Source organism: Mesoplodon densirostris, chromosome 7, assembly GCF_025265405.1.
Source record: "Mesoplodon densirostris isolate mMesDen1 chromosome 7, mMesDen1 primary haplotype, whole genome shotgun sequence".
NCBI lineage: Eukaryota > Metazoa > Chordata > Mammalia > Artiodactyla > Ziphiidae > Mesoplodon > Mesoplodon densirostris.
This window is the reverse complement of record NC_082667.1, coordinates 6,915,515-6,928,691: the sequence shown is the minus strand read 5'-3', so window position 1 is coordinate 6,928,691 and position 13,177 is coordinate 6,915,515. Positions and strand designations below refer to the sequence as shown.

Here is a 13,177-nt window from a genome sequence, read left to right as displayed (position 1 = left end):
GAGGGAGGAGGAGCGCGCCCCCCCCCAACCCCAGCCAGCAGCTCCCGCTGCAGCTAGCTTAGCCCAGCCTCCCGCCCCCCCTTTCTCTAAAGCGAGCCCCCCACGCCTGACAGGAGCTATATAAGGCGGAACAAGGCAGGCGAGGGGGGCAGCGCAGCCGAGCGGAGCCCAGGAGAGGAGACAGAGAGAGAAAGAGCCTGAGCGAGAGACGGGGAAGCAAGGAGGAAGCCACCGGTGCGTCGGGACAGGAACGCAGGTGTTCGGAGCGCCCGAGCTGGAGCTCCGCAGCCGCTAGTCATGTATCGCTCCACCAAGGGCGCCTCCAAGGCGCGCCGCGACCAGATCAACGCTGAGATCCGGAACCTCAAGGAGCTGCTGCCGCTGGCCGAAGCGGACAAGGTCCGGCTGTCCTACCTGCACATTATGAGTCTTGCCTGCATCTACACTCGCAAGGGCGTCTTCTTCGCTGGAGGTGAGCGAACTGGGGCGGAGACACGAGCTGGCGCGTGCCGGGGAGAGTGAAGCAGAGGGAACCCACTGGGACTGCCGCAGGTCTAGGGCAGCGTGTCGGCGAGCTGGGGTGAGAAGGAACTAGGAGAACTCAGGAATCCCCACTTTTCCTCCTGAGTTCTGTCCAAACCTCACCTTAGTTCTGAATGAGGATTAGAGAGCCTGGATAGTGTCCCTGGTGCCAGACTTACGGGAGGAGGAGAGCCAGGACAGAATGGCCCCAGTCCCCACCAGCGCAGGGGCGCTCCGGGGAGCCAGGGAAGGGAAGCCCGGGAAGTTACAGGGACGGAGCCGCCAAAGCCTGGGGAAGCACAGATGCTGTTCACGATACTGGAAGGGCTCTTCTGCAGCCGGTGGAGCGCTGCCCGCGGTGCTGACAGCTCCACCGGGTTGCAAGGCGCTGCCCGCGGTACTGAACGGTCGGTCGGCATTAGAGCGCTGTCCGTGGTCCTGAAACACAGACCCACCAAAGCCCCAGCCCCGACTTAAAAGTCGAAGGGCTCGCTGGCTGGAGAGATCCAGCAACAGGTTCCCCGGGCAAAGGGCTGCGGGCAGCAGGTCAACAGGTGTGTGCAGAAGCAGGTCCATGAGAAATTCCTCGGAATTTTCCGAAACCCGGTCCATGTCTTTCTCACTTCTGTTGTGCTTCCCAGGCTTACTCCTGACTCACCCTATCTTCTCACTCTGCAGGCACTCCTCTGGCGGGCCCCACAGGGCTCCTCTCAGCTCAAGAGCTTGAAGACATAGTGGCAGCACTACCTGGATTCCTGCTTGTGTTCACGGCGGAGGGGAAGCTGCTATATCTCTCTGAGAGTGTGAGCGAGCATCTGGGCCACTCCATGGTGAGTGCTGAGGATCCTTTCAGCTTGGACTGTAGCACAGATGGGAACACAATGAGTTTTCCACTTTTGAGAACCTGGGAAATACTGGGGAGGAAGTTATAGCCTACAAGATGCTATGTGCCAAGGATTGGCTCTTGCTGCCTTCATTAATGGTCACCTCTCCTTTACCTTTCTCCAGGTGGACCTGGTTGCCCAGGGTGACAGTATCTACGACATCATTGACCCAGCTGACCACCTAACTGTGCGCCAGCAGCTCACCCTGCCCTCTGCTCTGGATACTGGTGAGAACTCCTTTCTCCTCTCCTCGATCCGGTATGCCTCCTGCTGCCCTGCTCCGTCCCATTTGCCATCTCTCTCAGCCATTCACTCACCCGTTCTTCTCTTCACTCACCTAGATCGCCTCTTCCGCTGTCGCTTCAACACCTCCAAGTCCCTCAGGCGCCAGAGTGCAGGCAACAAACTTGTGCTTATTCGAGGCCGGTTCCACGCTCACCCACCTGGGGCCTACTGGGCAGGAAATCCTGTGTTCACAGCTTTCTGTGCTCCACTGGAGACAAGACCCCGCCCTGGCCCTGGCCCTGGTCCTGGCCCTGGCCCTGCCTCACTTTTCTTGGCCATGTTCCAGAGCCATCACGCTAAGGACCTGGCCCTGCTGGACATCTCAGAGAGGTAAGCCCAGAGTGTTCGGACCCCAGGGAAGAGGCGGGTCAGAGGTGAGGGGACCCTAGATTCTGGAGTCAGGGACAGGGAGGATGGGATCTAAGGGTGCAGAAGACCTGGGAGGGAGGGAGATGCCTGGGTATCAAGCAGGGAAAACAGAAAGCTGACCTCATCCTTTCCGCCTTCCCAGTGTCCTAATCTACCTGGGCTTTGAGCGCAGCGAACTGCTCTGTAAATCATGGTATGGACTGCTGCACCCTGAGGACCTGGGCCACGCTTCTGCTCAACACTACCGCCTGTGTGAGTGTCCAGAGAGGCTGAGGGCAAGACAGGGAGTTGGGAAAGGGCATGGGAAACCTGACCAAGAAGGGCTGTGATCAAGACTGATGTTGGGGAGATATCAGAGGCTAACAGTTTGGGATGCTATAGGGTGAACACTAGGGTAAGGAGTCAAGGTGAGAATAGAATCAGAACTGGGGGACTCTGAGTGGTGAGATCAAAGTGGGGAGTTGAATGGTGCAGGTTAGGGTAGTCAGAAAAGAGGATGTCATGAAGACCCCAATTCAGTGGAGAGGTCAGAGAGGGGGAAGTATAGGTGGTGCTGTCTGATGGGTGTCCTAACTCTGCATCTCTTCTTTCCCCTCAGTGGCTGAGAGTGGAGATATTCAAGCAGAGATGGTGGTGAGACTGCTGGCCAAGCCTGGAGGCTGGGCGTGGATTTATTGCCTTTTATATTCAGAAGGTCCGGAGGGTCCCATTACTGCCAATAACTACCCAATCAGGTGAGCTGCAAGCCAGGGGCCTGGGAGGCAGCTGAGGTGGACATGGAGGAGATACAAATCAGAGAACTTCTCTGGGAATGGACACCACAACCTTACCGGCTGCCTCTTCTCTCCTCTCCAGTGACACGGAAGCCTGGAGCCTCCGCCAGCAGTTAAACTCTGAAGAAACCCAGGCAGCCTATGTCCTGGGTACCCCGACCATGCTGCCCTCATTCCCAGAGAGCATCCTCTCCCAGGAGCAATGCTCTGGCCCTAATCCACTCTTCACCATGGGGCCTCCCCGAAGCACCAATTTCCCCAGTGCTCCTGAGCTGGGTGCTGTCTCAACACCAGAAGAGCTTCCCCGACCCCCCAAAGAGCTTGGCTTCGGTTACCTGACATTCCCATCTGGCCCTGAGCCTTCTCTTCAAGCAGACCTGAGCAAGGATCTTGTGTGCACCCCACCCTACACGCCCCACCAGCCGGGAGGCTGCGCCTTCCTCTTCAGCCTCCACGAGCCCTTCCAGACCCACTTGCCCACTCCATCCAGCTCTCTCCAGGAACAGCTGACTCCAAGCACTGTGACCTTCTCTGATCAATTGACGCCCAGCAGTGCAACTTTCCCAGATCCACTGACTAGCCCACTACAAGGCCAACTGACTGAAACCTCAGCCAGAAGCTATGAAGATCCTTGCACCTCCACTTTCCCAGATCAGCTGCTTCCCAGCACTGCCACCTTCCCAGAGCCTCTGAACAGCCCTGCCCGTGAGCAGGTGACTTCTCCAAGCACAGCATTCCAAGCACACCTGAAGAGTCCCAGCCAAACTTTCCCAGAGCAACTGAGCCCTAATCCCACCAAGACTTACTTCGCCCAGGAGGGATGCAGTTTTCTCTATGAGAAGTTGCCCCCAAGTCCTAGCAGCCCTGGTAATGGGGACTGCACACTCCTGGCCCTAGCCCAGCTCCGGGGCCCCCTCTCTGTGGATGTCCCCCTGGTGCCCGAAGGCCTGCTTACACCTGAGGCCTCTCCAGTCAAGCAGAGTTTCTTCCACTATTCTGAGAAGGAGCAGAATGAGATAGACCGTCTCATCCAGCAGATCAGCCAGTTGGCTCAGGGCATGGACAGGCCCTTCTCAGCAGAGGCTGGCACAGGTGGGCTAGAGCCACTTGGGGGGCTCAAGCCCCTGGACCCTAACCTTTCCCTGCCAGGAGCTGGCCCCCCTGTGCTCAGCCTGGACCTGAAACCCTGGAAATGCCAGGATCTGGATTTCCTGGCTGACCCTGATATATTCCTGGAAGAGACGCCCGTGGAAGACATCTTCATGGATCTCTCTACCCCAGACCCCAATGGGGAATGGAGTTCAGAGGATCCTGAGGCAGCGGTCCCAGGAGGGGCCGCATCACCTTGCAACAACCTGTCCCCAGAAGATAGCAGCTTCCTGGAGGACCTGGCCACATACGAAACCGCCTTTGAGACAGGTGTCTCAGCATTCCCCTACGATGGGTTTACTGATGAGTTGCATCAACTCCAGAGCCAAGTTCAAGACAGCTTCCATGAAGGTGAGTTGAGCCAAAATGTTCAAGAACTCAAGTTCCTCTCCTGCCAATGAGATGCTGGGTGGAATTAGATGAGTAAACTGCCCTCTCTGTTCCTGTTTCATTAGTAGGATAACATCACCTGCTGTGTAGGATAGCAGTTAGGATAAGAACTAATGAAAACAATATGGAAGTTCTGGACAAGTAGGCCTGGGGGGCAGAGATTAGGGGTGTGGGATAAGACGCAAGAGAATCTTGGGTCATGGTTTGTGCTTCTTAACTCTATGAGGGACCTAGATCAGCCATCCCCACCCCATTTTACAGATGAAGACAATCAAGATCCCAGAGTTAAAGAAACTCCCCTAAGGTTACACAACAAATTGATGGAAGAGGGATTAGAGCTCTATCTCAGTATTCTTTGCCCCCTAAAGGGAATACAGAGTGAGAGTTTATAGGAGTTTGGGAAAGAGAGTGGGACTCAGCCCCTGGCCCCGACAGAGTGTCCCTGCTATGGCTCCATCCTTTCCAAAACCACAGACATAATTTCACTCCATTCATCCAAACTACTCCCTTATCTTCTGAGCCTTTGGTGATCATTCAGTCATTGGACCCGCATACTGGAAGCCCATACTATGTGCCAACCGTGCACCACATCCTCAGCCTACCTTTCCTAAAAGGCCTAACTGACTGTTGTCTCTCTCTCTCTCTCTCTCTCTCTCTCTCTCTCTGCAGATGGAAGTGGAGGGGAACCAACGTTTTGAATAAGTCTGTGACTTAACGTCGTCAAGTATGGCATATTGTCATCAAGACATGGAGCCGCTCTCCACCCCCCCGGGATTGTTGGGGGGATTCTGGGGGCCAGAGGGGGATAGATCCGATTCCCCAGGCCCTGCAGGATTTGGGGGGGGGGAGGTGGGAGGGCAAGGGAGGGGAGCTTCTTTTTAAAATTTAGAGACATCAAGCAATCCCAGTTTCCATTTCAATCTGTATTCACTCGTAGTGAGTTTCCTTGAATGGGATTTCAAGCGGAGAATGGGGGAGTCTCACTTCCCCCGCCCCGCGCTGCCCCATGGGCCTGGGCCAGTTCTCCACTCCTGGGGGCCAAGCCACCCCTGGGCCTTGGTGGGGGAAAGGCAGTGCCCACCTGGGCCAGCCTGTGCCCTGAGGGGCTCTTGACACCCACGTAGAATTCTCTACACACCAGTAACGGGATTTCAATTCCGATGGACTCTGCCGCCCTGGCGGCCCTTCTTGTGACTCTTGCGCCCCGCGCCTGGGGTGGGGGGCGCGAAGAGACGCTACGTTCCTTTCCGATGGAGGAAGGCAGACCTGCCGCCGTCACACGTGTGCTTGCACGAGTGCGTGTACCTGGTGCGGGACTCACCCGGCTGCCCAACTGCCTGGGACTGCCCAGGTGGTCACCTCGTGGTGCTGCGGTGACTTTGTAGCCAACTTTATAATAAAGTCCAGTTTGCCTTTTTGGTACACCTGGTGTCATGCACTTCTGTGAAAAGGGAAGGGTGGTGACCTGAGAAGGTTGAGAGGTCCCAACGGGAGCCTGGAGGTTAGGAGGTAAACTCTGGACCTGCTGACAGCCCTGGCATTTCTTCATTCACTCATGCACTCATTCATTCATTCACTCAACACCTGAGTGTTCTGTGTGTGGCCCACCCTGTTCTAGAAGCTGAGAGTTTGGCGCTGAAACAGATGCTGCGTCTTGGCTTCAAGATGCTTTGGCATCCAATGCTAAAGGGTGCTGGGGGCTCCCCTCTGCTCCAGGCTTGCAGTGCTTCCAGTGTGGGAGGGAGCAGAAGTGTCTGGGGATGGGTAGGGGATTCAGCTTGGCATTTTCCTGGACATGAGTCTGAAGTTTCAGAACATGAGTTTCTTTCTTCAGCCTGGCCCTACAGGCAAGCAACTTCCCTGGATTTAGGGTTCTGGATCTCTCATTGGAAATGATAATCACCTCTTATATCCCTGAATGGGGCTTTCAGCTGACAAACAATTTTATATCACTTATTCACTGCAATAAAACCTCTGGACAGGTGTATAAGCACCATTTCATTGATGGAGAAACTGAGGATCACAAGTCAAAAGTGATTTTTTTACTCGCACAGTTAGTGAGAGCCACAGGTTGGGCAATACACCCACGTCATCTGCATCCAAGCCCTGGTCCGTCTCCTCTGCCAGATTACCCAAGAAGGGCAGGCTTGGGCTGGAGCAGGGGCCTCCTCCCCTCCCTGTCTGCAAACTAGAGCAGACCCCAAACTTCTGAGCGGAATATAACTTAGTGGGTCAAGAGAAAAAGTCTCCAAAAACACTGTCTTCCTCTAAGCTTGAGGGCTAAGAACCACAGGATATGGTGGGGCAGAAATGAAAATTAGGAGCCAGAAAGACCTGGATTCAAATTCCACCTCCACTGACTATCTGCCGAGTGGGACGTGAGCCTCAGTTTCTTCACAGGTAAAATGGGGCTGAAAGAAATGGCCCTGACCTCCCAAAGATGCTGCTAGGACTTGATGGGGCCTCTTATAAGCTGAGGAGCACAGAAAGGACTTAAGTTATTAAACTGAATTAGAAAGCAATGGTGACCACAAAGGCTTACAAGTTTCTTTCTCAAGGTGGGGAAGGAAACTCCAGGCCCCAGTCCCCCCCACCCCAGCCCATTGAAATACGGGGGCTGGATTCCAGGAGCTGAGAGCACAACACTGAGAATTCCCTAAACCTCCTCTCGTTCCAAATCCTCCAGCTCTGAGGCCGTGCCCTTCAGAGGTCTTATGGGAAGGAAGACATTCCAGGGACCTGTCACATTTTTTCCACCTTGGATACATCCCTGGGTGAAACAGGAAGGTGCAGTGTTACCCTCTGCCTTCCTGTGCATCTATTCTCCAACTTGAACAAAAGAACTGGACTGGAAGCCCCAAAAGGACCCTGTCTCAGCTCCACCCGCCATGGGTGCCGATCACAGGGCCAAACACACGGCAGGCACACTAGAAATATTTGATCGAGAGGACCACTTCTGAAGATCAGCCTAAGGGCTTGAGCAGGAAGTTACCAATTTCTACCACAAAAATTTTGTGCCTAAGTTCCCCAGAGGGCCAAGGATTGTATCTTTCAGCTTTGAACCTTAAGTGACCATAAGCTCAAGACACATGTTGGAGTCCCATCTACAAACCACCCCTGGTATGTTAACTAAACTTACTGTGGCAATCACTTTGAAATATATACATATATCGAATCATTATGTCATATACCTTAAACGTATATAGTGTTATATGTCAATTATGTCTCAAAAACTGGGAAAAGTTGTTCATTTTCGAATAAAACTGTTCATCAACTGAAAAAAAAAAAAAAACCTAAAACCTCCCTGGTGGTCATCAAAAACAAGGAAAGTCTGAGAAGCTGCGACAGCCAAGAGGAGCCTAAGGAAACATGATGACAAAATGTAATGTATTCTAGATAGGATCCTGAAACAGAAAATAGACATAGGTTAAAAACTAAAGGAAGCCAGGAATTCCCTGGTGGTCCAGTGTTTAGGACTCTGTGCTTCCACTGCAGGGGGCACGGGTTCGATCCCTGGTCTGAAAACTAAGATCCCTGGCGTGGCCAAAAAAATAAAATAAAATAAAAAACTAAGGAAACCTGAATAAACTGTGGACTTTAGTTAATAATAATGTATCGATATTTGTTCATTAATGTGACCAATGTACCATATAAGTGTATGATGTTAATAATAGGGGAAATAATACGTGTGGCGTATATGGAAACTAGTATTTTCATAACATTTCTGTAAATCTAAATATATTCTGAAACAAAAAGTTTCTTTAACAAGTAAAACTAAATAAATGAACATTTTAAAAATTTTAAAATGTGAGCAAAAAATGAACACCTCACTGGTGTTTGGTGGTGGCGGCAGGTGATAGTAGAGTGTGCGTTTTGATGAGAAGACATCTCAACATTCAGAATGAGAGATCCCGGCAGCCAAGTCCAAAAGAGCCAATGGCTCTACCTGCTGGATAGAGAGGGATCTGCTTCTGTTCCTCTCACTGGCAAGGTCCCTGTGGCTCAGAGCGTCATACCTTAGCACAGGTGGATAAACTGAGGCCAGCGGGGAGGAAAGAACTTGTCCGATGGCACTCCCAGCGTCGCTGCAGAAGCCAGATCTGACCCTCAGCCAGTTCCCTTCCCACAGATTCCAGACTCTGCCCTAGGAGCAGAATGTAGGAGAAAGGGCACAAGTTTTGGGGTCATAAAGACTGACCTCAAGGGCTGGCTCTGCAGCCTTATTTTTTTATGTGGTAAATATTCACAATAACTACATGTGCCAGGAACTTTTCTGGGTGCTGGAGATGCAGCAGTGAACAAGACAGACAAGGTCTCTGGGCTCACAGAGCTTACATTCTAGGGGAGATGTAACAAAAAGTGAGTAAAGTCTCTAAGGAGCATACAGAATGTGCAGTAAGGGACAGAGCCAGGCTGCTATGGTAGAGAACCACAGCTCTGGTTCAGAGTGTCCTAACTTAGAGTGGGGTGACAGGAAGCCCTTTCCTGTAACATTGAGCTAAGACCTCAAAGACGAGGAACAGGAATAAAAATGTTCCAGGCCAAAGGAAAGCAAGAGTAGAGGTATTTAAATGGGAAAGGCTTTGACCTGTTTAAGGACTAGCAAGGAAACCAGTGTGGCTGGATCAAGGCCAGCGAGAGGAAGAGTGGTTGGAGAGGAGGGAAAAGATTACTCAGGGCCTTACACCACTATAAGAAACTTAGATTTTATTTCACATGCAATAGGAATTGATTGAGGAGATTTAAGCAGGGGAATGACATGACTTAATTCACATGTTTAAGCCATCCCTCTGACAGTGTGTGGAGAAAGGATTAGTAGAGGCAGGAGTGGAAGCTGAGAGACCAGCTGGGCTCCTGCCGTGGTCCAGGCAAGAGGGGATGAGAGCTTTCACCAGGCACAGATGGGGTAAGTGACTGGATTGGGGATACTTTGGAGACAGAACTAACATGATTTGCTAATGTGTTTACAGTGGGGGTGAGGAAAAGAGAAGAGTCTTGTGTCTCTGACTTTAGTAACCGGGTGAAGAGTTGCTGTTTATTTAGACTGGGATGAGATGAATATCAGGACTTTTGTAGGCTCCTCTCGTGCCTGGCAGGACTAATTGAAAACCTCTCTGGATGAGGGCATATCCATCTTAGGCCTCAAGGAGCTTCCATAAATAGTGTGTCACAGGCATTGAGCAGGACACAATCAAAGATAACCAGACACACAAAGAAGCAAGACAATATGAGCAGGAACTAGCAACACAGATATACACAGTACATATATTGGAGTAGTCAGCTACTAAATTTAAAACAACTATATTTTTTCATGTTTAAAGAAATTAATTACAAAGTCAAGAACATCTACAGGGAACATGGGGAATTCCCTGGCAGTCCAGTGGTTAGGACTCAGTGCTTTCACTGCCGAGGGCCCGGGTTCAATCCCCGGTTTCACTAAGATCCTGCAAGCCGTGTGGCGTGGCCAAAAAGATTAAAAACAAACAAACAAAAAACACTTTCAAAAATTAAGTAATTCACTAAAAAAAATGGTACAAATGAACATATTTACAAAACAGAAATAGAGTCACAGATATAGAAAACAAACTTATGGTTACCAAGGGGGAAAGGGAGGGGGGATAAATTGGGTGATTGGGATTGACATCTACACTCTACTATATATAAAATAGAACTAATAAGGACCTGCTGTATAGCACAGGGAACTCTACTCAATACTCTGTAATGGCCTATATGGGAACAGAATCTAAAATAGAGTGGACATATGTATATGTATAACTGATCCACTTTGCTGTACAGAAGAAACTAACACAACACTGTAAATCAACCATACTCCAATAAAAATTAATTAAAAAAAAAGTCCACAAGGCAAGTATAAAAATAAATAAATAAATAAGACGTGATTCAAATATGCAAAGTTTAAAAAAAAAGAACATCTACAGGGAACATGAAATGAAAACAGTGATTAGCAGACTTGAAAAAGAACCAATAGATTTTCTAGAAATACAATAAAAAAGATGAAAACTGAAATTAAAAATTCAATTGGAAAACAATTGGAAATGGAAAATTGGAACCCGTATCAAGGTTTGTTTTTTTTTTTTGGCAAAAAATTATAAAACAATGTGCTGAGTGGCCTGTTTGTACATTGTCTGAAAACCATGTGGGTATCTTAATATATCACAGGCTACTATAATCTATACCAGGCCAAGTTTTAGTAAAAGTACACAATCCAAAATATTATTTTCTATTTCAGTTATTTGAGCAAAATAAAATCACCCTATTGATATAATGAACACATGTAATTAAAAATCATTATTTGAAATAAAAATTGGTGGCATATACTGCATATGGAGTATAATTACATTATACACAGTGCCAGAAACTCAGGACCAGTCTCCCCGTCAAGACATCAGTCAGATTTCAAATCTGCATGGGGATGAATGCTAAACTCAAAACCTCTGAGGGGCAGAATTGAATTTCCCCAGATTTTCAGAGCTGGAGAAAATCAAGTGCAGAAGCAATTCAATGGAAGAAGAATAACGTTTTCAACAGATGCTACTGGGGTAATTAGACGTCCTTGGGGGGGAGAAAAGAATTTCAACCTAAGCCTCATACCTTATACAAAAATTAACTCAAAATGGGTCATAGACTTAAATGTAAAACATAACTATACTGTGGATATGGTTTAAGAGGACATGGTGCTTAAGAAGACGTAGCTAATTTCTAACTTCTTCAAATTTAAGATTGGCACTATATACCCATGATGTGCTTACAAGCAAACCAGGGTGTCTAGATTGCTTCTTAGTTACACCCAAGTAGCCATGTATAAGGATTTTAGCTTCATATTCTTTCCTTTTCACTTTTGATACAAAGTCCCTGCTAGGAGGCTTGGAAGCAGACTCATATTTTCTATGCAAATATCTATGCTAATTTTTGCCTGGAAATGCCAAAGTTGAAAATAACAAGAAATAGTTTCTTAAAAGGTTGGATGAAGTCACACACACATAGAGTCAGCTGATTCTCATGAGGCAAGTAAAGCCATTTAGTCACAGGGTAAGAACTCCTTAAGAAAACACAAACTGCCTTATGAAAATGCAAGGCCAACCTTCATGATTGTTTTGCAAGTTGAAATATACCTCTGAGACTTCATTCCGGCTTTGCTGCAGGCCAGTGACTAAGATATCTACAGAATAGATGAAAAAAGCAATGTAATCATTGTTTAGTTGGAAGACATCTGACACAGTGCTGTAACTGAGCACACCTAAATAGCCCAGGGGAAGAAGTAGCCACACAATAGCTAGAAATCACCTGCTCCTCTCACTATGGAGCTGTGGCAGAAGTACAACAAAAATGGAAAAATATAAAAGGTGCAGCATGGAAGTCACTAATATCGTCAGAAGTAGGGGGTGACAGCAAACCTCATTCACATTAGTAAAATAGGAAACTTGGAATAAAATGCAACAATATATAAATTTTTCAAAAAGAAATGGCCATGGCTTTTTTTCTTAAAACCTAGGTTGAATTGAATCTATACACAATATATATTAAGAGTGAGAGTCAACAAAATCTTAACTTCTTTGTACTATTGTTATAAAAAAGTAAAACTTCAGAAAGATTTTTTACAATCCTTTGAGAAGACTGCATGTAAGAGCACCAGGAGAGTAAGTGTTACATCTCCCATTCCTGAAGGACAGTGGCCCGTGAGATTATTTATGAGGATTAGGAAAGTTGTACTCACCCAAATATGATGCACTATTTAAGATTTATTATTCTTTTTTTTTTTTTTTTTTTTTGCGGTATGCGGGCCTCTCACTGTTGTGGCCTCTCCCGTTGCGGAGCACAGGCTCCGGATGCGCAGGCTCAGTGGCCATGGCTCATGGGCCCAGCCGCTCCGCGGCATGTGGGATCTTCCCGGACCGGGGCACGAACCCGTGTCCCCTGCATCGGCAGGCGGACTCTCAACCACTGAGCCACCAGGGAAGCTCAAGATTTATTATTCTTGAATAAGCAGTCCTTCCTCTAAAATGCAAGTGCCCCAATAGGATTAAATGCATGATAGTTGTTAAAAATTCATGTGAATTCAGTGAATTAAATGTTTTCTCTAAGGCCAACTGAGTTTCCATCAAACATACAAGGAGATTATATCCAGCTAAGGAGGAGGAAAGTACGTGCCAGGCTGGATAACCAAGCCGGGGAAATGCTAGGATTCTGGAAGCTACCTGAGAACACAAATGGAAGAGTAACATTTGGTCCTTCAAAACATTGTACATGTCTGACGTTTCCTACTCTTTTTTCTACCAGTAGCAACTTCAAGCTCCCCCTGAAAAATTACTACTAACAAGACTGTAAATGAAGCAGAAATTTTTTGCCGTCTAAAAACTAACCAAGATATAGCAGAATAAGTATAGTTTTTAAAGAAAGCCTACTGATCTCTATGGTCCATGTAAAGTGGCCCATCCCTAGCCATGACCTCAAACGAACCGTATTTTTTCTTTGCCTCACCTCATCATTCTCCTTTCTTCTGTTTTCTATCTCTGTCTCATCTCTCCCCACCTTGGTATTCAGAGTTTTGGTCCAAAACCCGGCAGCACTGACATCACCCTGGGAGCTTGTTAGAAATTCAAAATTGTGAGTCCCTTCTCAGATATTAAATTAAATTCTGCATTTTAACAAATTTCCCCAGGTGATTCATAAATAAAGTTGCTTATCAAATTAAAAAAAAGGAAGAAGACATAGCTATAATAAAGTTTTCATGATGTGGACAGAGAGCTAAAAATAAGCCATAAATATAACATTTTAGGAAAAAAC

The 13,177-nt window shown here is 48.0% G+C and overlaps 1 protein-coding gene across 1 annotated transcript; it reads left to right on the top strand.

The window, feature by feature from the left end:
* The first annotated feature begins 297 nt into the window (after nt 1-297).
* NPAS4 (neuronal PAS domain protein 4) lies at nt 298-5,070 on the top strand. Its single transcript, XM_060104924.1, has 8 exons — nt 298-472; nt 1,201-1,352; nt 1,531-1,633; nt 1,748-2,021; nt 2,203-2,312; nt 2,659-2,794; nt 2,916-4,333; nt 5,042-5,070. The coding sequence occupies exons 1-8, from the start codon at nt 298-300 to the stop codon at nt 5,068-5,070; spliced, it is 2,397 nt and encodes a 798-aa protein (XP_059960907.1).
* Nucleotides 5,071-13,177: the final 8,107 nt, after the last annotated feature.